Source organism: Bos javanicus, chromosome 22, assembly GCF_032452875.1.
Source record: "Bos javanicus breed banteng chromosome 22, ARS-OSU_banteng_1.0, whole genome shotgun sequence".
Taxonomy (NCBI): domain Eukaryota; kingdom Metazoa; phylum Chordata; class Mammalia; order Artiodactyla; family Bovidae; genus Bos; species Bos javanicus.
The window spans coordinates 11,885,860-11,912,911 of record NC_083889.1 but is presented as its reverse complement, the minus strand read 5'-3'; the positions used below and the strand labels follow the sequence as shown (position 1 = coordinate 11,912,911).

The 27,052-nt window shown below is 44.6% G+C and overlaps 1 protein-coding gene across 2 annotated transcripts; it reads right to left on the bottom strand.

Moving 5' to 3' along the window:
- Positions 1 to 26,575, bottom strand: EXOG (exo/endonuclease G). Of its 2 annotated transcripts, XR_009732431.1 has the most exons (9): positions 26,102 to 26,575; positions 22,714 to 22,863; positions 20,110 to 20,249; positions 18,354 to 18,430; positions 16,249 to 16,363; positions 4,696 to 5,176; positions 3,045 to 4,256; positions 1,928 to 2,006; positions 1 to 1,835 (listed from the first exon to the last, which is right to left on the bottom strand). XR_009732431.1 is itself a non-coding variant. In XM_061395955.1 (6 exons), exons 1-6 carry the CDS (start codon positions 26,262 to 26,264, stop codon positions 4,715 to 4,717), a joined length of 1,107 nt encoding a protein of 368 aa, XP_061251939.1. In that variant the 5' UTR covers positions 26,265 to 26,570; the 3' UTR covers positions 1 to 4,714. The 2 variants fall into 2 exon arrangements, 1 of the variants encoding a protein (XP_061251939.1); XM_061395955.1 differs by having other exon boundaries at positions 1 to 5,176; positions 26,102 to 26,570.
- Positions 26,576 to 27,052: the final 477 nt, after the last annotated feature.

The following is a 27,052-nucleotide window of genomic DNA, read 5'->3' as shown; positions in this document are numbered from 1 at the left end:
TCATTTTTTTTAAATCTTTTTGTATTTCTTGACTCAGTCACTGCACTTAAATTTATCAGTTTATGAATAACAGTCACAATAGTCAAATTTGCACGTTTGATTTTAAAAGGATCTTTTTCTTCCCTCCTTTTTTCCCCCCTTTGACTTGAAGTTCTACCAATTAAAACTCAAGGCTGAAGTCCCAGGCAAAGTGGGCTGTGTTTGTACTTCAAGGGCACGGTAAGAGTTTACTTTCTGCTAAGAATATTTTTGTTCTCTCAGGGTCAGTGTTCTGAAAAAAAGTATTTTTATCAAGCCAGTTTTCTCTAATTGTACATGCAAAAAGGATCAGTTTTGGAATTTCAAAACACTTTCAACCAATTTTCTCCACCTAAAGAATACTGTGACCACATGTGACCACATGGCGTTAGTTCTCTTTCCCTTATTTGCAGGTTCATAGATTGCCCAGTCTGCCAGAATTTTCCCTAGGAGGCTGTCAGATGGAATCAAAATGAAGATGTGCTTGCCATGTGTGTCAAACACTCGCTGGCAAAACCAAAGGCACACCATACCAGAGAAAACCAAACTTTGAAACAATACACGCACCCTAGTGTTCCATTCAGCACTATTCACAACAGCCAAGACACAGAAGCAACCTACATGTCCATCAGCAGAGCAAGGGGTAAAGAAGACGTGGTGCATGTATCGAACAGAGTACTTACTGCTCAGTCATAAAAAAGAACAAAATAATGCCACAAGCAGCACCGTGGATGCAACCAGAGATGATTATACTAAGTGAAATACATCAGAATGAGAAAACAAACACCACGTGAGGTCATTTGTAAGTGGAATCTAAAATGCAACACAAAAAAGCCTATGAGACAGAAACAGACTCACGGCCGTGGGGAACAGACCTGTGGCTGCCAGCGGGGAGGAGGCTGGGGTTAGCAGATGTAAGCTATTATGTACAGAATGGATAAACAAATCCTATGTATCTATGATGAACTATAATAGAAAACATATATATATATGTAACTGAATTACTCAGCTGTATAGTACAAATTAATGCAACACTGTAACTCAACTATGCTTCAATGAAAAAAGACACAGTCCTGTGTCTACAACTTATTTTTTTAATACAATTTTAAATGGTTCAAGAAAAGAGCGCAAATAAGACAGTATCGAGGGAGAGGACATTCACTGTACTTGCAACTTCTCTGAAGGCCTGAAATTAACTCAAATGTATTATGTTACAGTGATCCCTAAAGGTACTGTGGTTTCAGGGCAGACCAGTAAAGTTTAGGAACACGAAAAAGAAGCCCCACCAACCACCAACCAAGCATCCAATCTCCCTTGCCCCAAATTATACAGAGTGCAGTGCCTCTCGTCAGCTCTGTGACCTAAGGGTTGGTCCCTAGAGGTGGGGGGCCTATGGCATCCCGTGATAGGTTGTCTCCATGACAACATCCAGCACAGCGGCCAGATGGAGGCTGGAGGCAGGCAAGAGCAGGAGCTCCACAGCCGATACGAGGCCACCCCTCACCAGCTCCACCAGAATGAATCAGAGGTTCGAGGAGGAGACCAGGGGCCCATGAAGGGGAAGGGCAGACAAGGTGGACGGGGGAGTGAGCGGGCAACACAACAGCAGGCCCTGGGTGGGGACAGGCACTGACGGGAAATTCGAGGTGCGTCATGCTGACACCAGTGACAGACAGGGGCTCAGGAGGATGAGGCCAGGGAGCCCGTGGGCACTCACGGTCACTCCTAGAGCAGGGCTGCAGGCTGCACCCGGCCCCGCAGGAAGCCGCTCCCTCCAGATCACACTCTGCCTCTCCTGCTGGGCTCCAGTCTAAGTCCTGAAGGTCGGACAGAGGTTTCCAGTTGGAAGACGGAGGCCTGAGGCCAGAAGCGCTGGCAGGGGTTTAAGGGGCTCGCATGCCCATCCTACCTTGGCTACTTGTGTGAGGTCCCCCTGCCACACGATACTGGTGACACAGTCTCAGTGCACAGACCAGAGAGCCCGAAGCCTCGAAATAAAGATGTCACTGTGAGTGGAGAGAGTAGGGAGCCCCTCACCCCCAGGCGGGCTCTCAGCAGCAGAGCCCCCAGACTGGTCCTTCTCCCCGGCAGCACCAGGGGCTCCCTGGGTACATCGGGGCGGAAGGCAGAGTCCCAGGTACAGGAGCCCAAAAACTCACAGGACCGAGGAGCGCTGGACGGGGATCGGCTCAGGGCAGTAGTGAGGTGGAGACGCCTGGCCTACGGCTCTGCTGCGTCTGAGCCCCAGTTCTCAGACGTCCCACGGGAGGAGGCGGAAGTGATCCGATTCAGAGGAACGTCCTGAGCTCTATCTACACAGTGCCTATGTTTCAAAGTTTGTCTTGAAGCGACTTACTGGAAGTGTGGAGACAACAATTCAGGCATCACTTGTCACATACCCACACAACTTTTGTATACGATAGTGAGGACTGGGAGACGGCACACTTATATATATATATATTTAGTATGAGTAGCTATCTCTATGTTCCACAACAACCAGGTAGCATTTTCTAACACGTTTTCTAATGACTAATTTTCTAATTAGAAAATTTCTGACATTTTCTAATTACGTTCTAAAATGCGTTAGAACACTTGACGGATCTAAAAATCAAGATTCTCTACCATCCAGGTGAAGACAGAGGAGCGAGAATGGCATGGGAATAACGCCACGTCTGACGGAAACGCCCATGGGAGGACAGCACAGTGACGGGCCCGGGGACATCAGATGGGGCTCGCCCCTGAAGGGCAGCAGGACCTCTGCCCCAGAGCCACCTTTGGGCTCCTGGAGAAACACCCAGATTGTATCACCTCTCCGATAAGGAGAGAAAGTAACAGATTTTTTTTTTGGTTCCACAGTGACATTTTGGCTTTTTCTCCCTGAGAAGAAAAAGCAGGCACAAGCTAATGAGGAACAGTGTGTTAAGAGAGGCCAGTATTAATCAGGCTGGGGCATTCTGACCCTCCTTCCCAACTTCTTTCTTTTTTACCCAAATAAAGCAGAACAAGATCTACCATTACCATCTTACCTTTATCTTTTCCTTTAACGTAATTTTATTTATTTTGGGCTGTGCTGAGCCTTTGCTGTGGTGAGAGGGGGCTGCTCTTCGTTGCCGTGTACAGGCTGCTCGCTGCGGGGGCCTCTCCTTGCAGAGCTCGGGCTCTAGGCGCTCAGGCTCACGCTGTGGCGTGCATGGGCCTAGCTGCTCCGTGGCACGTGGGATCTTCCAAGATCAGGGATTGAGCTCGTGTCCCCTGCACTGGCAGGCAGATCCTTAACCTCTCAACCACCAGGGAAATCCCTCGTGCCTTTACCTTAACGTTTTGGCATTTCTGCTAGAGATAAACACATCAACACCAAGAAAACTGTTCTGGTAACACCACTTGGAAAGACAGCAGTGATGGGACACAGTCAGACAAGTGCCTGTATGATATTTTAAGATATTTTACTGCCTACGCTGATGACAGCCCATGAGAGGATCCCACGCAAATCCCAAACTGGAGACCTGGCTCAGAAACACAGCCACTGCCTCCCCTAGAGCTGGCTGTCTTCGGGTCTTTGGCCCAACCACCTGCCCGCTGCCATCCACGTAGACAAGCAAGACAAAGGTGAGCAGGTCACAAGCTGGTGACTCTGCAGGCACAGACCCTTCTTAGGTTCCTCAACCTCTGGGACAAAAGGCCCATCTGGAAAGCAACAAACCCATGGATTTGGCACCAGCCGGTCACTAGAAGAACCGCATTTCTGAAGGCAAGTAGGGCTCTGATAAACCCCAGAAAGCACTGACCTCTCCATTTAATCACTGTGACTACTTCTTCCCAAAGAACTAAGGAGGGTTCAAGTCAGAGGACATTCAAGTCTCTCTGGCTGGACGGCAGACAAGAAACCAGACGCTCTCACCAAGCGGGCCTCAGGCTCACAGACACCCGTGGAAGAACGTCTTTCTGAGTCAAAGACTTTGTGTCAGAGATGACTTCAACATACCCCACGTGGGGTGCCTCGTTCCTCGTGGATTACTTCTTTGGGAAGATGAACTTTGGGCAAAACACTTAAGCTCTCCAAGCCTCAGCTTCCTCATGGGTAAGATGAGGACAGTGCCGTTTCCCTCAGAGGGTAGTTGTGGGATAATACATGGAAAGCAATGAGCTTTGTATACACGACCCACTAAGTGAGCAGAAAATGCAGGTGCTGGGTGCTTCTACATGGCAGAAGAGGAGAAACAGCGGGTCCACGAGAGGAGCTACGAGAAAGAAATATACAATGCATGTGGCCAGGATAATGCATAGAGGCGTTAGACCAACTCTAGAGGCGTTAGACCAACCCACGTCTAATTAACAAAAACATATAAATAATACTGGGCTCCAAGAAGGCTGAGCAGATACAAAGACCCTGTACGACTTGGAGACAGAAAGTGTAACACCTTCACATCCAGTACCTCCGAAGGGACACATCAGCAGACACAGCCCTCCGGTTAGCCTGACACAGGACCAGCCCATGATCGGCAGGTGCTAACAGTTTCCTTATATAATCACTTCCTGTGTCAAATACTATGCCAACCGAAAAATCTGACATCTTTCACCTTTTGGGGAGAAATTTGGTCTGAAATTTAGGATTCCACCATTTTAAGAACAGAGTCGCTAAAATACAGTATCCCGAAGAGGCCACACCCACTTCCTTACGTTCACGCTTCTGAGAGAACTACGAGGGCTTTTCCTCCAGGACGCCTGACCGCTCCTGAGCTCGGAGTTCTTCCAGTTTCTTCTCGTAGCAAGTCATGAAGTACTCGTCGGGCTCGATGCCCGCGTTTCGAAGGTTTTCCAGGACCTTTTCCAGTCTGACTACCGATCGGGCCCCCTCTACCTTTCTTGTGCTCAGGTACAGGGTGAACTCCCGGAAGTCCAGGAGCTTACAGGTGTCCACCGAGCAGATGTTCCTGATGTCACTAGTTCTATCCAGATGTGGGAAAAACACCAGTCCCGACAGCTTCTCCAGGTCCTGCAGGCTCACCTGGAACTCACTCAATTGGGGCTGGAAGCCAATGGCCTTGTTGGGCACCACGAAGGCCCCGAGGGCCAGGGGCTCAGCAGACCCCGCGCTTCTGCGTGCCAGGATCACCTTGTACAGGTGGGAGGGCACTGCCACGTTGTCCTCGCCGATCACCTAGGGAACAAAGCAGCTGTATCAGCAATGCTAATGTGCACTGCTAAGTCACTTCAGTCATGTCCAACTCTTTGCAGCCCCACGGACTGCAGCCTGCCAGGCTCCTCCGTCCATGGGATTCTCCAGGCAAGAATACTGGAGTGGGTTGCCCTGCGACCCAGGGATTGAACCCAGGTCACTCATGTCTCCTGCACTGGCAGGCAGGTTCTTTACCACTAATGGCAGTTGGGAAGCCCAATTTGCACTGTGCTGTTCTTAGTCACTCATTGTGTCCGACTCCTTGAGACCCCATGGACTGTAGCCCGCCAGGCTCCTGTGTCTATGGGATTCTCCAGGCAAGAATAATGAAGTGGGTTGCCATGCCCTCGTCCCAACCCAGGTCTCCCACATTGAGGTGGATTCTTTACCCTCTGAGCTACCAGGGAAGCAAGTCCCAAATATTTCCTGAAAAGACTTCCAGATGCAATTCCAAAAATGCACTTAACAAGCTACTCCACCCCATCCCAATGGATTTCAATTCAACTGCCAAAGGTAATAATAAACCAAGACAGATTCTCAGAGAAGATGAGCATTTAACAGGTAGATTCTGATCATCTTTAAAGTAAGGTCACACCAAAGACCAGGGCTCCCATTCTCTGCTCTCTTTGTAGGACAAAGGAATGCCAGGAGTGAGTCCTGGGTGTTTCAACGGACAAGAAAAGCCGTTGCCTTCTCTGTCTCATAATCAGAACTTTCGGTGCTAACATTCAATAGTCAAAACTGCCAGCTCAGGAACTCCCAGCTCTAGAAATAAAAATATGGCCTAGTTTATCAAATTCACTAGGGAGCTAAACAGCCTTTCAAGAAGCAGCCAGACAGACCACATCAGGATCACTATCTCCAGTGTCACCTAGACTGCGGCTCATTTTAAAAATTACATTAGGTAAATGTAAACGCCGTCTGCTCAGAGCTCTGCACACTCGCATCTGCCATCAAACACACAACTCCTGAATGTGTCATCAAATCTAACACTTTGGAAAGGTCTCCACACAACAAAGCAGCCAGAGCTGGAGACAACTTGGTCGCCTGTGCGGGCTGGCTGTAATAATGAAGTAACACTGTTAGGAAACCTGTTCAGATTTCCTTCCAATTGGCCTAAGAGCCATTATCTGTTTTCTGCAAAAGAAAAAGTGAGCATCCGTTTCCTTAATGGCCTCCAATAAAATGACGCGATGCCACAACGGCATGCTGTGCTGGCCCCAGTCCTCCCAGGCCCGCCCGCCCTCTAAGAGGCCTCCCTTCCAGACCCAAACCGCCAGCTTGGGCAGGCCCCGCCGGGAGCCCAGATAAGACAGAGGGACCAGAGCCGGAGAGGGTTCGCTTCTGCCTTCCCCAGCTCCTACCCACGCGGCACAGCCCAACGACTCAGGCCATCTGCTGCCTAGCACACAGGGAGGCCCCGCCACCACGACCCACCACAGGGGTGCGGGGAAGACCCACCCAGAGGAGTGATCTCTAACTAGCCGTCCTGGAAGTTAGTGCAAGCAGTTGGTCAGGGTGCGGTTTAGAGTAAGGTTCACGGAACTGCACAGCCTACGTGACCCCCTCCAACAAGTCATTTACGTGTGTTCCTCACAGACCAAAAAACACACCGAAGTGAACCCGATGGGGGTGCACAACGAGCGCACAGATCACCAAGAGATGTTCACTCAAGAATGCAACTCAGAGGCACTGTGCCCGGCATGCTGGAAATACTAAAGGAATAAGGCTGAAAGTAAGTAAATACAGCTCGCGCTGCTCTCAGACGCGTCCCATGGCGGGGAGAAGTCAACACCCACAGTTTTCACTGCAGGCAGAATGTGGTGAGATATCAATAGAGCATCAAGGCCTGCGCTAAGGGCGTGGGTGCAGAGGAAGTCAGGAACCAGAACTGAGGGCAGGGCAGCAGCTGCGCCAGGGTTTACAGGGAGGGGAGTCTAAATGGCCTTCAAGCTGGGAGCCAACAGTTAAGCAAATCCTTGGTGCCACCTGGTGGACATCTCCATCACTGCAGCGCAGACCTCAGAATGCCACTATGATGAGCCTTCAAGACCAGTCACTTGAATATTTTCTCTCCTCATGGACTCTGTACACACACAAATGACAACTCTCAAAAATAATTAGTAGGTCAAGCCCGTGTACTGCCAACCAGGGTTTCTAATAACCCCGGTTCATTAAATTCTAGGCAAAAGTAAATAAGCTTGACATTTTAAGATTCATTGTTTAACCTCATAGAAATCTACCATTTCTATTAGATTTTCAAAAACACTCACACACCTAGGGAACCTCCAATACTGCTTTTCAGAAACTGCACGGACACAGGAATTCCTTCTAAGAACCACAAAGTGTGACTCTTCCACCCGTGATCTTCTTGCAGTATTTCAACAAAAGGGGAGTAAGATATTCTTCACAGAAATAGAAAAACAGAAACTTAGCCACTCACTATCTGCTGATTCAGTCTGCTTTGTTCTCAGAAAGTAAACATCTTTAACCTGCCTAATACAGGAACCAGTATTATTTGGAAATTCAGAAAACTCATTTCTTCACTGAATTTAAAACTTAAAAAAAAAAAAACCCTAAAATATTTTAAAACTTCTTTGTAGACAACTCAACCTACAACATAAATTCTTCCTATTTTCAGGAAAATTGGAAGACTTTCAGAATATGTTTCTAGAAAACAGGGCACCAAAACAGAATAGTTCAGCAAATTGAAACCCCAGAGACCTAAGGCTTTGCACTAAGTTGCAAGTCACAGCCACGGTATCCTCTGTTTTCATTCATAAAATGGCTAGTAACAATCTCCAAGCAGTCCATCTCTGAATAGTTCTGTAGACACAAAGACACATTAGTTGACAAAAGGATTTTGAAATCTGCAAGGCCTATGTGAAAAGTTATTTTTGTAGCAGACATCATTCCAGAGACAGGAATGAAACTGCATTTGGCACAAAAGATGGTTCTGCACCGGGACAGGGGAAATGTGGGATTAAGCAAGATGAGGCCAGTTCAAGGTGGACAAAAGGGATTCAGAAGAAAGGAGGCTGGACACAAATGATGCCAAACAAAGGACCCAAAGGCTGAACCGATTTATCAGTAAATCAGCAATAGTCCTTTTCATATAATATTTAGGTATAAAAATATTTTACAAAGGAAATTCTTGTTGCTGTTAAATTACCAAAAAGCACTGAACTTGTGTCAAGGCTGTAATGAAAACTGGAAATCAACCGGGAGTGACGAGAAAATACAATACATATAACAATCATAAAGCTGGCACTCGCTCACGACCTGAGATAAGCTTCCATACCTGCTGGCCTGAGCTTGTTTCTTCCCACCCAAGAGACAGAGATGACAATTTGCTTCCCCTGTCTCACCCCCAACTAACTCCTCACACTCAAAGCTGGGCCTTCATGCTGACTCCGTGCCAGAGAGACTGGCCACACACACACACCCAGGCTAAACGCGCTCTCTGTCGTGTCATATACGCAGCATCAAGAGGAAAAAAACATGTGCCTGCAAGACTCAGACAGATGTAACGTATCTGGTTACACTCCCTTGGTAAGACAATAAAAAGATATTCCAAAAATAAAACTGTTAGACACATCAAGAGATGAAGCCCTTAAAATAAAGTCAGACTAATCAAGTGAAAGAGACCGTGATGGTGTGATAAACAGGAAATCCTGACCTGAGCGAACAGAGGGACAAGTGAGGGCGTCAACAGGGGTGTGGCCACCCCATGTGCCACCTGTGAAGCCTCTACGGACACTCAAACCTCAGGAGACGGTCCTTCTCACACTGGGCACCCGCCCTGGGAGGGGGAGGGAGATGCCAAGCCAGTGAAACAAGCACATCTGCCGAGACGGTCACTTCTACTGAGTGATTTAGGATGGGGATAAGGAAATATATATATCTATAGATTTGCTTGCTTTTTTAATAAGACTATTATTTTTATTTACTTTTTGACCCCAGCCTGTAGCAGTGAAAGCACGGAGCCCTAACTACTAGACCACCAGGAAGTTCCCAAGACTTTATTATTTATTTATTTTGGCCTCATCACATGGCATGCAGGATACTAGTTCCCCGACCAGGGATTGCACCCCTGCCCCCCGTATTGGAAACTTGGGAGTCTTAACCATTGGATCCACCCAGGGAAGTTCCATAAGGAAATATTCATCCAATAAAAGAGTTGATTTCAATTAAATAGATATAGAAATTAAGACTACATAAAGATGAAATAGGAGATTTAAAAAAATAATTGCTGATCACATCAGCTGATGGCCTCGAAATCCCTGGAGGCATTATTTTTAATTTCCTTCCCCTTCTGGAATTAGTGGAAGTTTGGATAATGCTGTAGAAGGAAAAAAGACTACTAAGTACTTCTCACAGGACAACCCCACCACTGCCGAGCCGTCAAATCTGAAGCTCACTTTCTTGCCAGGACAATTATAATGTTCAGGCTGGAATCTTCAGGTATGTTTCATTTGCCTGGATTCCATCTCTTCTTGAAACAGGCACATGGCTGACCTAAGCTACAATAAAGGGGGTGATTGTGATCAGAGCTGTCAGATGACTCACTTCTGATAAAATCACTGCCTCTCATCTTCCCGCGGGCTCATGTTCGCTCCGGTCCTATGACGCTGCAGTTCTTTCCTACATATTCCAGCAGACATTTCTGCCTGGCTAGAAGGAATCCTCCTCTTGGCCCATTTTCTGCTCTTATTTTTGCACGCCAGCAACTGTCACTTGTAACTGCTCTCCATCCACACCATGTTTTACCTCCTGGCCTTAAGTTTCTACATATGAAGAGCAGAACCATCCCTTCACTGGAGACTTTCAAGAGCTTAAAGAACAACACTGTGAATGACAGGCAATTCTCATACAAGGAGAGAGACCCACGTTTGGATTTACCCCTTGACAATTACTAGCAATGTCACTTGGATGTGACCCCTTGAAACCTCAATTTCCTCCAATAAAAGAAGATAATCACTACCTGTTTGTAAGAGCTGTTTGCAAGGATGGACCGGGATAGCATGAACAAAGCCACATACATACTGGGAGGTATACAAGGCCCTTGATAAATCCCAGTTCATCTGCTCCACTTCCTCCAAAGTGCACATACTAGATACACAAAAGCTTCACCACTAGATAGAAAAGTAAACAAATATGTCATTTTTATTAGCTATATTCTACTAAAATAAGGTTCAGAGTATAGTTGTAAACAAGAAGGAAATACTAAATAGACAGATTTAAGAAAACAAATCATGAACTGTCATACATAAGTGCAAAGCATTCCCTGGGAAATAGGATCCATGATTCAAATATGTATTTATTCCTTGAGAGGAACAGACCCACTTCAAGGGCTGGGCAATGCCACATGCCCTTTCTTAGCATCTCTTAAGGACATGGTTTTATCCATAATAGTTTTATTACAAATTGCCAGAAAATAACCTGAATTTTTAGTTGGGCATTCAAGTTGAGCATTTGCACCTGCTGCAAATCTTTTTTTTTTTTTCCCCAAAAAAACTCTTTTTGAAGTGTAGTTGATTTATAATGTATTTGCTGCAGGTATACAGCAAAGTCATTTAGTTTTGTATACACACACACATAGGTATTCTTTTTCAGATTCTACTACATTATAGTCATTACAAGATATTTAATACAGTTCCCTGTTGGGAACTGTAAACAGCAGGGCCTTGTTTACCCTTTCATTTTTGCCTTCTTCCCTACACAAGTGCTCTAATCCAACTGTCTGAGGGACATACTGTTTCTTAGCACACATCGTACTTTTTCCTCCCTCTTCCCCTTGCCTAGCTTTGCCTCCCATGTCTGTTTTCCTTAGCCAAAGTCGCCCAAGTTCATATGCATGTAGATTTATATGCATACATATATTTTTAGCCCAACTCAATTCTTTTTTTTAAATTTAATTTTATTTTTAAACTTTACAATATTGTATTGGTTTTGCCAAATATTGAAATGAATCCGCCACAGGTATACATGTGTTCCCCATCCTGAACCCTCCTCCCTCCTCCCTCCCCATACCATCCCTCTGGGTCATCCCATTGCACCAGCCCCAAGCATCCAGTATCCTGCATCGAACCTGGACTGGCGACTCGTTTCATACATGATATTATACATGTTTCAATGCCATTCTCCCAAATCTCCCAACCCTCGCCCTCTCCCACAGAGTCCATAAGACTGTTCTATACATCAGTGTCTCTTTTGCTGTCCCAACTCAATTCTTAAAATGGTGAGCTCTGAGACAATTTTTCCAATTTAATTTACTAACGGATCATAGTTTCCTTTCATGCTAAAAAATACACTAAAGATTTTTAAAGGTAAAATTCCACCTGCAGTCAAGTTTGATCTGAAAAACGATGCTGGGCTTCCCTGGCAGTCCAGCGGTTAAGAATACACCTGCCATGCCCTGTAATATTGTGGGAGGCCTCCACAACAGAGCAGCTGTTCACAGCTTCAGCAAAACCCGAGTACAGGTTATTAAGTAAAGGAACTGATGAAAGTTGTTGACTCAAAGACAGAGAGAGAGAGAGAGAGAGATGACTTCCACGATGTGAGAGAGAGGAAAGAAGGGGAAGAGTATCCAAGAACACAGTTTGAAGCATTGCCGGGAGCCGGTGAGGCATTCCACTCGTGACAAAGGTCATGAGGAAGGAGGCTCGACATACGCAAAGGCGGGATCGAGCCTCAGGAGTCCCCCCGGATATTCTCGAGCATCTGCCCCCAAAAAACCAGAGTCTGCCTACTTTATTGCTTTGTGCTCTTACCTCTGACTTTACTGGGGGCTGTCCCCCACCACCATCTCGCTTTCTCTGTCAAAGAGTTAACTTACAGCTCCAATTAATAAAGTTCCTGGGCAATTAGGAGTGTTTAAATCCAAACCCCTCAGATGGCTCTCTAACTCGCCTGACAAGTTTACCCGGACACCTCAGCTATGCATACGATGGTTTACAGTCTCCCAGCCTCGAAAGGCACAGGAAGCTTAAGATATTCAAATAGCTTGGAGCCTCTCAGAGAGTTAGAAACTGTCAGAATAAAACTAGTAAAAGATTTCATTGATGAACCAATGTTTGTTGCCAAGTTTTCACATCCCCTGAATTGTATCCTTGAACGTGTATTAATTAATAGTTGGTATATAGAAAAAATAAGTAGTGGCCTTGGTGTTAGTAACTTTAGACCCTTAAGGTAATAAATTCTTTCCTTTGTTGTAAACCCATTACACATCCACCCTATAGCAATGCAATTTTATCTTCGGAAGATGGCGCCAAACCTTAAAATAATTACTCTTAGAGAAAGTCCTTGTCAAGAGTCATAAAATGTTAATAGGCCTTCTGGCCAGAAGATGATGTAAATCACCCAAACCATTTGTATACGATAAATTTGCAGGAAAGAAACCCTGGTTTTTGATAAGGGTCAAAGACTGCTGACTTTGCATCCCCTATTATCCTCCATGTGTAACTTAGGGTATATAAGCCCCTGTTGAAAATAAAGCTACGGGCCTTGCTCGCCGGCGCTTGGTCTCCCCATGTCATTCTTCCCCTTAACTTCCAGCTGAGTCTCCATCTGGAGCGCGGATATCCTCTGCGACCATTTATTTGCCTGGGCTTCTAAGACCCACTCGAGAAGGTGTCTAAGGTGGGGCACCTTCCGCTATTCGAGAAGGCGCCTGTGGCCTCCATGGTCAGAGCTAACCTGGTGTCACGGGTTATATTGATTTTCCGCGTAAACCAAGCTACTCAGCCTCTTTTCTCCACTGAATTTTCCTACTGAGCTATCCTCATTCTATTACTTTTTATATCTCTAATTGACATATAAATAGTCACCTAGGCCGTCTCTCCTTCGAATACCCTGGATCAGCCAGGGCTGCAGCCCGGCAAAGCATGTCGTTTACAATTCCATGTACACGCCTCCCATGTAACAAGTACTTAAAGATTTGCTGAATTAAACGATTTGCCAGTGTGAACATGAATAGGTCCTATCAATTACTACAGACATGGAAAACTAATGTTACAGGTTCAGAGGCCCACAGTGTGAAAGAGAAGGCCTAAGACCGATAATGCTTTAAACAAAAAAACAAGACTGTTACTCAGAGCACACCCTTCAAGAAGCGCACCATGACTGCCCTCACACATTCGTCACCATGACGCTAATCAGAGTCAGAAGAGCTGACAGGTCTCTTCTAAAACTCTCTTTGAGAATACCTATACACGCCTGTATGGCATTCACTGATCGACTATTTAGTAGGAAAAGCAAGGTTAAGTCTTTTTAGTAGTTAATTTTATATAACCCAGTGTAACAGAATTCGGTATACAAAAGATATACTAAAGAGGTATATACATTTGCTTCATTCTGAATTGCAAATTTTAAATGTGTAAGGATGGCATGTGGAACACTTGTACACCCTTCACCTGGATTCATCAATTCTGAACATTCTGCCCAATTTCGTTTATCACTCAACCTTTTTCTATGTTTTTTTCCCTAAATCTTTTGTATTTCTTAAGAGCAAAGACATTCACTTACATAATTACAGTATAATAATCAAAGTCAGTAAATTTAATACTGATAAAATAAAATTATCTACAGACCTCAAATGTAACCAATTGTCCAAATAAAGTCTTATTCAGCAACTTTTGTTTTTCGGATCTAGGATCTGATCTAAGATAACACAATGCATTTTATTTCATGTATTTTAGTCTTTCAGTTCAGTTCAGTCGCTCAGTCGTGTCTGACTCTTTGTGACCCCATGAATCGCAGCACGCCAGGGCTCCCTGTCCATCACCATCTCCCGGAGTTCACTCAAACCCATGTCCATTGAGTCAGTGATGCCATCCAGCCATCTCATCCTCTGTCGTCCCCTTCTCCTCCTGCCCCCAATCCCTCCCAGCATCAGAGTCTTTTCCAATGAGTCAACTCTTCACAAGAGGTGGCCAAAGTACTGGAGTTTCAGCTTCAGCATCACTCTTTCCAGTGAACACCCAGGGCTGATCTCCTTTAGGATGGACTGGTTGGATCTCCTTGCAGTCCAAGGGACTCTCAAGAGTCTTCTCCAACACTACAGTTCAAAAGTAGCAATTCTTTAGTCTCCATTAATCTCGAACGGTTAATTTCTCAAGCCTCTGTCTTTGAGGACATGCCTCTGTCTTGGAGGACACTAACATTTTTTGAAGAATGCCCGTCAGCTATTTCATGGCATGCCCCTGAGTTGGGGTTTGCCTACTACTGCTGCGTGATGACACTCAACAGTACGCATCTTGGCACAAATGCCACAGCAGTGCCACTGTGTCCTTCCCAGTGTGACACGCCATGAGGCAGCTCATCGGGAAGTCTCTGCTGCTGGTCCTTCACTCCCACAAGCACTTCTGGAACACTGAGTGTGTGAGCACCTCTGTGGACGCCTTAAAGACCCACCATCACTGCTCCTCAGAGGCAGACAGGGTGATCACAAGCCAGTCATGGGGGACAGAATATACCCTAAAGTTGTAATTTTCCTAACTCTGTTTCTCAGCTCATTCAGTTTTATCACAGACCCCCTTAGTAACTATGTAACCTATGTAACCTAACAGGCGGCATTTACTAAACACCTGTTCCCTCCAAACACACCCACTCTTTGACTTTCCAGGAAGTCCTTCAATCTCTGTTTACTTCCTCGACCACTTCTCTTATTCCTCCTTACCCCACTTCGTTCCTGGGCACTCGGTACATCTCACAGTACATCAACCCAGCCACCCTCTTGGCAGAATCCCTCATCTTACCCATCAACAGGCGCGGCTACCTCTCTCACACCACTAATCATACTGTCATATATCTTCATTCTCCCTTTCCTTTAATCCATAAAGTTCTCAAATATCATGCATGTTTTAAAAAAATTTTTTTTCACTTGTTTTTAAAAAAAAATCCAAGCATCTAAAAAGAAAAGCTTTTCCTCCCATTTATTCAACTAACTGGGCTTCCCAGGTTGGCTCAATGGTAAAGAATCTGCCTACAGTGTAGGAGCCGCAGGAGACGTTCCATCCCTGGGTTGAGAAGATCCCCTGGAGAAGGAAATGGAAACCCACTCCAGTATTCTTGCCTGGGAAATCCGTGAACAGAAGAGCCTGGTGGGCTGCAGTCCACGGGGTCACAAAGAGACCGACACGACTGAGTGCCTGAGCACGTGTTCAACTATTAATAACTGCAAGCTGGATGTCTTCCTGAAAGCTTCCCTCTTCTTCACCCCAAAAACTGAATTCGTGATTACTCTTTCCTGTACTTCTCTATTTCTCCTCACCCTACCTGCTTGAGTCCAGCCTGTACCTATAACAATACCTAAATCCCACAACTCTGCTGTTGATCCTAAGTGTTCTGAGCTCACACCGCTCCATCTTCTGGAGTTCCCATGCTCCCCTCCTGACTCTGCTCACTGTTATTCCTCCATCAAGATCTAGCTCAAAAATCGCCTCCTCGGGGGACTTCCTTGGCGGTCCAGTGGTTAAGACTGTGCTTCCAATGAAGGGGCTAGGGTTCAATCCCGGGGCAGGGAACTAAGATCCCACAGGCCAAAAAAATAAATAAATAAATCCCCTCCTCTGTGAAGTCTTCCTGACCCCTGCAAACAGGATTGGTCACTTCTTTCTGAGACCACTTCCTCTATGCATGTATACATCAGCTCACACTGCAACATAATTAGCCGATAACATGTCTGTCTCCTTGTCTAAACTGTGCACTCCTTGAAGTCAATGGTTGCTTTGTAACCCATCGTTATATCCTCTATGGCTATCACTCCAACTGCTCAATAAATCCTTGTGAATAAATGAAACTAAAAAGTTGCATACAGAGACTTCCCTGGTGGTCCAGTGGCTAAGACTCTGAGCTCCCAAGGCAGGGAGGTTCAGTCCCTGGTCAGGGAACTGGATCCTGCCTGCCGCAACTAGATAGCCTGCATGCGGCAACTAAGGCTAGTGCAGTCAAATAAATAAATATTTTTAAAAATAATAATTCTAAAAAGTACAATACAGAATGACTACAATCTCACACACATAAGCCTGAATGTTAAAACATGTTCCTACCTGGTAACTAACTGTTTTCTTTCCATCACTTCCAGTCTGAGGTAAGGTCAGTGGTCCAGATACTATCCAAACATCCTCAAACCGCTCTGTCAGTTCTCGACAGTACATTTCTATTCTGAAAAACAGAAAGCAAAAAGATACGTGACAGTCTCATACCTGGATGTAGAAAAGAAGCAAACCGTTATCAAGTCCTTGGGAGAGGTAACAAGAATACTGAATTACAGAAATCAATGTAAACAGTGAATATGGCCTAAAACACTAAGAAGCAAATAAAAAAGCAATGTTCTTCCCAGTTTGCTGTATGCAAAAACTTAAACACATGCATTTATACAACTATCTACATTTTCCTGTGTGTCCATTCAACGTACAGTTTATGACTGAAATTTTGTTTTGCTTCCTCCTTTATTCTTCTATGCCAGTAGTTCTCAAACTTTATTCAAGAATTAGGTATCATTTCAACAAATTGATATTTTTTTATGTAACTACATCTACTGTAGGACAATCAGGTTTATCCTAGCATTTCTTAAACACTGTCACACTGTATTAATAGAAATGAAATAGTAGCGTGAAATCTTACTAGTGTAAAATGAAAAATTAATAGCATGAAATATTAGTATTAGTTTTAAATACTTAAAACTCCCTGACAGAACTGAACAAAAGCATCTGAAAAATAGAGAACGCCCAGATGATTTTATACAATAGTTCCTCATCCAGAGAATACATGCCAAGACCCTCAGTGAATTCCTGAAATTGCAGACAGTACCAAATCCTATATATACTGTTTTTTCCTATACACATATATCCACAATAAAGTTTAATTTATAAACTAAACATGGTAAGAGATTATATCCAATAATAATAAAATAGAACAATTATAACAATATGCTATAATAAAAGTTATGTGGGTGTAGTGTCTCTCAAAATACCTTACTGTACAAATCCATCCATCAAAACCAAGCCCTTATCATGCTTAGTGGCTGTAATTTATGCAGCTTGAGATGCAACAGCAAAACCAGCACAAGTTTTGTTTTTCTTCACAATTTCATAGATAAAAAGATGCCTTCTTATATCAGAGCAATTTCAGCATACAATTTTTTTTCTTTAAGTCAACAACTCTTACCTTTTCACTTAAGGCAATCCCAGTTGCCACCATCACTACTCTTGCATTTTGGGGCCATGAGTAAGTAATGTGAATACAAGCACTATGAAAGCGAGATGGTTACTGACCAACAGGTGGGATACAATGGACAAAGGGAAGATTCACATCCCGGGCAGGACAAGGCAGAAGATACTAGATTTTTTTTATCTTTTAAAAAAAATTGTAATTAATTTATGTGGCTGCGCTGGGTCTTCAGTGCTGTGCATGGGCTTTTTCTAGTTGCAGCAAGCAGGCTCTCGAGCTCGGACTCAACAGCTGTGGCACGTGGGCTTCATCCCCCACGGCACGTGGAACCCTTCCTGAGCAGGGATCAAGCCTGTGTTCCCTGCACTGGCAGGTGGACTCCCAACCACTGATCACCAGGGAAGCCCGGGAAGCACTAGGTTTTATCGGGTTACTGGGCAAGGCACCAATTTAAAACTTAAGAAAATTAATTTCAAATAAATAAACAAAACTTATCATTTATTTCTGGAATTTTCCACTTAATGTTTTTGGACTGCGGCTGGTGGTGAACAATTGAAACAGCAGAAAGCAAAACCACAGATAAGAAGGGACTGCTGTGGACAGCTTCTATCAAAGACTGGTAATGGTTACATTCAACGGTGTGTTTCTCAAAAAGCTCAGCAAATCTTTAAGTACAAACAGAGCAAAAATACAGAGTCCTGTGCCCAATGCACAGCGCTCCACTGCCTCGGGAATGTTTTCACTACTTTCTTCCAGACTTGCGATCAGTGGAAACAAGACCAAAATGGCTGGCTATGGATTGCTGTCTATACTTCCATAGAAAACCATCCCCAAATCCAGCAAAGCAAACTAGCCCAAAGCACTTATCTTCAGTATTGTTAGCATTTGAAAAACAAAAGACAGCAACAGCTCAGGCATGCATTCTCCTTGTCATATCCCTCATGTCCCAGAGAATCACATTTTAAAAACTCTCCCTGCTCACCTGTTCCAATATCCAGCATTATTATCAAAATTCTGAGGCACAATATTAGAGAGGTAAAAGGTTTCGGCCATGGCTTTCTGTGGAAAGAAATAAAAACAGGAACATGCGCTGAAATGCCTTCCCCTCTGAGACAGACCACCAGTTCCTTAATCAAACCTTAGCTCCAGGCAATTACAGCCGCTATTTGTTTAGATAAATGAAAGCCACAACTGCTCCATGACAGAAAGCTCAATGATTATTATCAGAATAAGGACTGTAGCAAAAGAAGTCGTTTGGCGTGCTACCTTACTTCACAATTTATTAAATTCATACATGTAATGTCGACTACATGAGCAAAAAATTTCCAACATATAACTAAAAGGTAAATTCTAGTGTTAAGCCTCTGGCAAAGAGTTTCTCAACCAAGGTCAGCTTTCGGGAACACAGCAGTACTTAAGTAGTATGGTACAAGCACATTAGTTCAGTACCAAAAAAGTCCTGTTCTTCTGAATTTCTGGCCACTGTGTGTTCTTTCAGGCTTCCTGGTGGTTCAGACAGTAAAGAATCTGCTGCGATGCGGGAGACCCAGGTTGGATCCCTGGGTGGGGAAGATCCCCTGGAGAAGGGAATGGCTACCCACGCCAGTACTCTTGCCTGGAGACTTTCATGGACAGACAAGTCTGGCGGGTCCATGGGGCTGCAGAGTCAGACACGACTGAGCAACCAACACTTCTTCATGTGTTCATTCGCCTCCCATTTCTGGCCTGCACGCCCAAGGCTCTGGCCAGGTTTCTTTTCACTGACCTACACTAACTGCCAAGGTCACCAAATACTCGGTCTTCAAAAAGTGGCTCTCAGGCTTGCATGCATGCTGACATAACTTATGGAGCTTGAAAAAAACGGATGCTTGGGTCCCACGCCCTAGAATTCCTGATTTACCTGCTCTGGTTACAGTCTGGGTACCAGGATTTTTTTAAGACTTCCCCAGCTTTTTATAATGAGTATCCAAGGTTGAGAGTCACTATCTTAAAGACAATAATCACCAACAATTCATGTAATAAATCTCAACGTCAGAAAAGTCATTTCTCCCCTTTTTTGGCAGAAAAAGTATCCTAAACTAAAAGAGGCTAGAGACGTGACAACTAAATGTAATATGTGACTCATGATTAGATACTGAATTGTTTTTTAAAAAGTTGTAAATGACATAATTGGGACAATTTGGCAAATCTGAATGTGAACTGTATACTAGATATTATTGTACAAAAACACATTTGCAAACATTTCTTAGGATGATGATACAACTTGATATATATTCAAATATCTTCATCCTCAGATAATATAATCTCCCAAACAATCTACCTAGGCATGAAGTGTTACCATGTCTGCAATTTACTGTCCATGGTTTAAGAAAATTTATACATAAAGTAAATGTATCAAGATGCATTTTATGTACTATCCTCAACTCTTCTCCAAGTCAAAATATTTTTGCTGTGCTCTCTTTTCAACTTTTCTACAGGTCTGAAATTTTTCGAGATAAAAATGAGTGAGTCGTTTAAGCTCATATTGGCTTTCCAATTCCCTTTTGCATAGCTTTTAATGTTCGTCACTCCACCCCTTTAAAAATGCTTGAGCATCTGAGCAAAGAAAAGAAGTGTAATCAGGGAGAAAATAAGAAAATTCTCAAGGGTTAGGGTTTGGGTCTTCTGTTAATTTCCAAGTCCCAGGAAACACATAATACCAGCCCCATGTTCCCATCCCTCCTGAAAAATATGCCTACAGTTGAGAATTTGTTATTTCCTGCTGGAGCCATGTGGCCTCGTGACCACCCACTGCCAATATAGTCCTCGTTGAAGGCGCTGAAGGCTGGAGGGATGTTGGGATCCGGCTTGAATTTACAATGTTTTCTGTCTGCAGCACCTGAAGAAAAAAGACACACAATGTAAGTGCACAAATATCTCTCAAGATTCTCTAAGGCAAGCTGCCAGCTGCTATCTCTTTGAGCAGTTGGTACGTAGTATCAATCCTTAGTGATCGCACGCACGTCTCAAGTTCCTGGGATAGTTCAGATACTTCATTTGAGTTTAGCAAGAACTAAGTCTTGCCTTCAGTCCCCCTCACCCCATAAGGCTACAGAAACAAAAGCCTTATGGCTTTAGTTTACCAGGACCACTCTGACCCTCTCTGGATTCAGGCATTCCCCCAAATATTGGTCTGGCAAAGCTCTACCATCATATAGGTTCTTCATATATATATATATTTTTTTTTTTAAGTGATTTTTTTTCTATATACTGCTAATAACATTTCTTGTTTTGGGCAGGAGAGTTAATCTAAATAACTTAGCCTGTCATTACAAAAACTGTAAAACAAATGCTTCACACTAAAATCAAGGAAATCACAGGTATATTGCTTCCTGTTCTCAAATAATATTAATTAGCTCTATTTCACCTCGTCAAAACCATAGAGCTCACATGATTAACACTATGCAACACAGTGCTTTTTCTTACATACCTCTGAAAATAATAACTTAAGCACAAGATAAAATTAGTAAAGCTGAAATCCCATCTTGGGCAAACTGCTGTATTTAAAGGAAATTTATCAGGCTTGAGACTAAATCAAGTGAGTTTCTCTTGATGTAAGTTTATAATCAGAGACTTCCCTGGTGGTCCAGCGGTGAAGACTCCACGCTCCCAAAGCATGGAGCCCAGGTTCAATCCCTGGTCATGTACCTAGATGACATATGCCACAGCTAAAGATCTCGTGTGCAGCAACTAAGCCCCGGGGCAGCCAAATAAATAACTTTTTAAATTGATAATCAATTTCACTTGCTATGATAAAGTTTACACTTACATCAGTTCCCTTCTAGCAGTAAGCATATTTCAAAGTGAAAGTGAAAGTTGCTCAGTCATGTCTGACTCTGGGACCCCACTGACTATACAATACAGTCCATGGAATTCTCCAGGCAAGAATACTGAAGTGGGTAGCCTTTCCCCTCTCCAGGGGATCTTCCAACCCAGGGATTGAACCCAGGTCTCCTGCATTGCAGGTGGGTTTTTTTACCAGCTGAGCCACAAGGGAAGCCCAAGAATACTGGGGTGGGTAGCCTATTCCTTCTCCAGGGGATCTTCTCAACCCAGGAATTGAATAATTGGATATTTTACCAACTGAGCTACCAGGGAGGCCAAGCATATTCCAGTCCTCCTGCTATCCTGCAGGTTAATGTGTACTTTACGAAGGCACATGCTCATTTTAATATATTTAAACACAGTATGCAGTATACAGCAATGGAGAAATAATTTGTGGGTCATATAGCAAATTAAAAGGCAAATAACAGAATGGGAATAAAACAACTCTTGACAAATAGTCTTAAAACAAAAATTTCCTACAAAATTCAAAACAGAATATCCCCATTGAAAATGGTAAAGCAAAATTCACAAAGAAAGAATAAATCACAAAATACTAACCCTCAAAGTGAGGGTTAATTAACCCTGGTAACGAACACAGAGGAATGGTGGGAGTGTGACAACAAGTAGGACAGAGAGTGATAGTGGGAGTGTAAACTGGAAAGGCTCCCTAAAACTCACTCTAACCATAAACACCAAACCCTGGCCATCCTAATCACAGGAGTGCATCGAGACACGAGGACATGTGGACAGACGCACGCACCTGCCTGCCTCTGCAATCTCCAATCACGTTCCCCCTCGCGACAGCCAGGCTGGCCTTCTTTTAGGTCCCTGGTGGAACAACACTCTTCACATGGAGGCCTCTGGAGAGGCAACTGTGCTTCTCCTTCCCTGTCTGGAATGCTTTTCTCCGCATCCCGCTACCTACCCAGCTCACTGCCATCCACTCTTCAGGCCACTTTCTCAGAGAAGCCTCGCTAAGCAGCATCAGGTTCTCCTGTTATAATCTCTCATCATCTTCTCTATTGTTCCTTAATTGCACAAACCCAACTTGCAATCACTTTTCCTCCAGAACAGTTATTGCCAAGTGTAACTACACGGTCATGAGTATTTGATAGGTCAACACACCCGCTCCCTGACCCAAAGTGTCCTGGGGGTAGAGACCATCTACTCTGGTCACCGAGAGAACCCCAAGGCCCAGCACAGTGCCAGGCACTTGGCAGGCATTTGAAGGTGTGTGTGGAGGTTATGAATGAGTGGTGCTCACAGCAGCCACATTTGTGACAAAGCCTCCAATTCATGTGTCAAGATACAGATCCTCTCAACCCCTGAGACAGCCAGGCAGGGTCCATTTATCTAGTAAGCCATACAAACATTTTCTACAAGTGCAGTAATGTAGAAAGGGTTGAAATTATTCATAACCCTCCTTGTTCTCAATTTGGAAACATCTTTCATCAATCCCTTTGCTTCTAACCACCTACCCGTTATCTTGCTCTTGGATATATGTTCAAGAACCCATCTAGGCACCCGCTTTGATTGATCATAAGACAAGGCATGGTTAGTGTAACACCTTGTCTCTGTTCCAGCTAAAGGGAATCCAAATTGTTCCAAGACAGCCTTTTCCGAAGAACCTAAAAATGAGAAAGGGTGCAAACATAACAGTTAGTGAATTTTATTAGGAACAAAAAATAATAATGAAGGGGGTAAGACAAAGGACTGGCTCGACCATAACATTAATCAGGTGATCTAATTTTTGCAATTACTTACAAGGCAAAGAAGAGAGTAAGCAAAATACTAGTTTGGCCTAAAATCAATTGCAGAATTCTAGCCAAGCTACTAAAGAGATACCAAAGGAACATTTCATGCAAAGATGAGCTCAATAAAGGACAGAAATGGTATGGACCTAACAGAAGCAGAAGATATTAAGAAGAGATGGCAAGAATACATAGAAGAACTGTACAAAAAAGATCTTCATGACCCAGACAATCACGATGGTGTGATCACTGACCTAGAGCCAGACATCCTGGAATGTGAAGTCAAGTGGGCCTTAGAAAGCATCACTACTAACAAAGTTAGTGGAGGTGATGGAATTCCAGTTGAGCTATTCCAAATCCTGAAAGATGATGCTGTGAAAGTGCTGCACTCAATATGCCAGCAAATTTGGAAAACTCAGCAGTGGCCACAGGACTGGAAAAGGTCAGTTTTCATTCCAATCCCAAAGAAAGGCAATGCCAAAGAATGCTCAAACTACCGCACAATTGCACTCATCTCACACGCTAGTAAAGTAATGCTCAAAATTCTCCAAGCCAGGCTTCAGCAATAATGTGAACTATGAACTTCCTGATGTTCAAGCTGGTTTTAGAAAAGGCAGAGGAACCAGAGATCAAATTGCCAACATCCGCTGGATCGTGGAAAAAGCAAGAGAGTTCCAGAAAAACATCTATTTCTGCTTTACTGACTATGCCAAAGCCTTTGACTGTGTGGATCACAATAAACTGTGGAAAATTCTGAAAGAGATGGGAATACCAGATCACCTGATCTGCCTCTTGAGAAATCTGTATGCAGGTCAGGAAGCAACAGTTAGAACTGGACATGGAACAACAGACCGGTTCCAAATAGGAAAAGGAGTTCGTCAAGGCTGTATATTATCACCCTGTTTATTTAACTTATATGCAGAGTACATCATGAGAAACGCTGGACTGGAAGAAGCACAAGCTGGAATCAAGATTGCCGGGAGAAATATCAATAACCTCAGATATGCAGATGACACCACCCTTATGGCAGAAAGTGAAGAGGAACTAAAAAGCCTCTTGATGAAAGTGAAAATGGAGACTGAAAAAGTTGGCTTAAAGCTCAACATTCAGAAAATGAAGATCATGGCATCCGGTCCCACCACTTCATGGGAAATAGATGGGGAAACAGTGGAAACAGTGTCTGACTTTATTTTTCTGGGCTCCAAAATCACTGTAGATGGTGACTGCAGCCATGAAATTAAAAGACGCTTACTCTTTGGAAGGAAAGTTATGACCAACCTAGATAGCATATTCAAAAGCAGAGACATTACTTTGCCAACAAAGGTTCGTCTAGTCAAGGCTATGGTTTTTCCTGTGGTCATGTATGGATGTGAGAGTTGGACTGTGAAGAAGGCTGAGCGCCGAAGAATTGATGCTTTTGAACTGTGGTGTTGGAGAAGACTCTTGAGAGTCCCTTGGACTGCAAGGAGATCTAACCAGTCCATTCTAAAGGAGATCAGCCCTGGGATTTCTTTGGAAGGAATGATGCTAAAGCTGAAACTCCAGTACTTTGGCCACCTCATGCAAAGAGTTGACTCGTTGGAAAGGACTCTGATGCTAGGAGGGAATGGGGGCAGGAGGAGAAGGGGATGACAGAGGATGAGATGGCTGGATGGCATCACTGACTCGATGGACGTGAGTCTGAGTGAACTCCGGGAGTTGGTGATGGACAGGGAGGCCTCGCGTGCTGCGATCACGGGGTCGCAAAGAATCGGACATGACTGGGCGACTGATCTGATCTGAAACTGTAGCTATTTCATTAACTGTTAAATAAGAATCCGATTTTACTGGGCTTTCACATCGAATTTTCAAATATCTGCATCACACAATGCAGTGTGCTCAAGAAAAACTCCTGTCATCGATATAACTGAACGGGAGACAGCCTACCTATTCACCATGCTTTAAGAGTTAATGTGGGGACAAAAGCACAGACTTTTAATTTTTTAATTTTTTTTTTTTTAAGACCCTCATTCAGGGACTTCCCTGGCAGTCCAGTGGTTAAGACTCCAGGCATCCAATGCAGGAGGTGCTGGTTCAATCTAGGGTCAGGGAACTAACATCCCACATGCCTCGCAGCCAAAAAAAAAAAAAAAAAAAAGCCAAAAACCCAAACAACAACAACAACAAAAAGACCACCTTACTGACACGCTTCCTCAATGTTCTGGTACTGAGGCAGAGATGTATGCTGCAGCAGGACAGTGGTAAAACCGGCTTTTCCTAGTGGGAGAAACTAAACACCCACTGGACAGGGAGTCCGTTTCCAAATAACCCTCTTTCGATGCCCTCTCCAGGCTTCACCTCACCAGAGTAGCCCTCTCGCTAAATGCCAAGTGTCAGAAGGAGCAAATGAAATGTGCATGTTGGAGACAGAAATGAGCATGAGCTCATCTACTTTGTTAAACATAAGGTACACCTGGTAATTTGCAGATTTACTTGCCTTGAAGAAGGCTAGCAGATGTTCTTCATTTAAACAATGATCAAAGGAGGACAGCTCCGGGATCTGCTAAAACAGCGCTCCCCAACCTTTTTGGCATCAGGGACTGGTTTCCTGAAAGACAATTTTCTCAAGGACCCGGGGGTGGGCCTATGGTTGCAGGATGATTCAAGCTCATTACATTTAGTGTGCACTTTATTTCTATTATTATTACATGAGCTCCACCTCGGATCATCAGCCATTAGATCCCGGATCTTTGGGACCCTTGTGTTAAAACTATGGGGTCCTTCGTTCATTCATCTATACTTACTAGACGCCAATTATGTACCAGGTACTGGGCCGTGTATACGGTGGAGAACAAAACTTAAACACGGTCCGAGCGCTTATGGAGCTAACAATCGAGGGGAGGACAGAAGATAGTGAAAAACACGTGTGGGGATCAGTACTTGGGGGATAGTAGACCCCAGCGGGAAGGAGTACGCGGAGCCGGCAGGTGAGACGCGCCGTGGGGAGGAGGCAGAACCGAGAGACTGGACAGCGGATGACCAAGGGCTGGGCGAGTAGCGACAGCGCGCGTCCATGGTTACGGCTCCCGGCCGAGGCAGTAGCCTGGACCCGAGATCTGGGGGCCCACACACTCACCGTCCGGCTCCCTCACCACCACCGCTGGCTCAGCCTCCCGACTCCAGAGGAACTGCACGACCACGAGCCCAGTGCTTGCAGCGCCCGCGACAGCTCCGGCCACGAAGCCACTCAAAAAGCGCCGGGACCCACGGAGACGGGAAGCAAAACTTTTAGCAGCCATCTTGCCCGAGACGCTAGCCTTTTGCCGCAGCGCATGCACGCTCCAGGTCGGCCGCTTTAAAGCCAATCGCAATCACGGCGCCCAGACACGCATGCGCCACCTCGAGTCGCCTGGCACGGAGGCTCTCCCGGACGCCGGAGGCTGGAGCGCAAGCTCGCGCCCTCTGGTGACCGACCTGGAAGCCCAGGCACACGCAGGCTCCACCTCGTCCACTTGGACCGGGTGATGCGTGAAGGCATGACGCCATGAGGTCTCAGTGTGTGCACATACAGTCCTTTTAGTCCCACTTAATAGGTGAGTACACCACCTGCACATGCTTACAGTAAGGTCCTAAGAACCGAGATTCCAACTCAGATCTGATTCTAAACCCTGTGCCACATTACGTGTGTTCATGATACGTGGCTTGGAAGTCGCGTGGTACACAAATCCTAACTTCCAAAGGCAGCTTTGCACCTAAGGAGTTTCTTGACAAGACAGTACTCCATGGTAGTTCAGGACTCAGTCACAGCACAGGGCTTCGGATCCCCACTCACCCACTTTCCACCTGCTTCCTCTTTTGAACAAGAATAATAATACTTCTTAGGCCCTAGGGTTCTTGTGAGGATCAAAGATTAAGCATATAGTGTGTTGAGAAGAACCTGAGGCATGTTGTTAAATGCTCTGTTAATATTTACAATTTGTTATTTAGCTCTGCTTTCTATATGAAATCCAGATTGCTGAATGCTTGCTGTCTAAAAAAGGATGTTTTATACACTCCCACTCACAAATAGGTCTTCATTTTGCAGCAT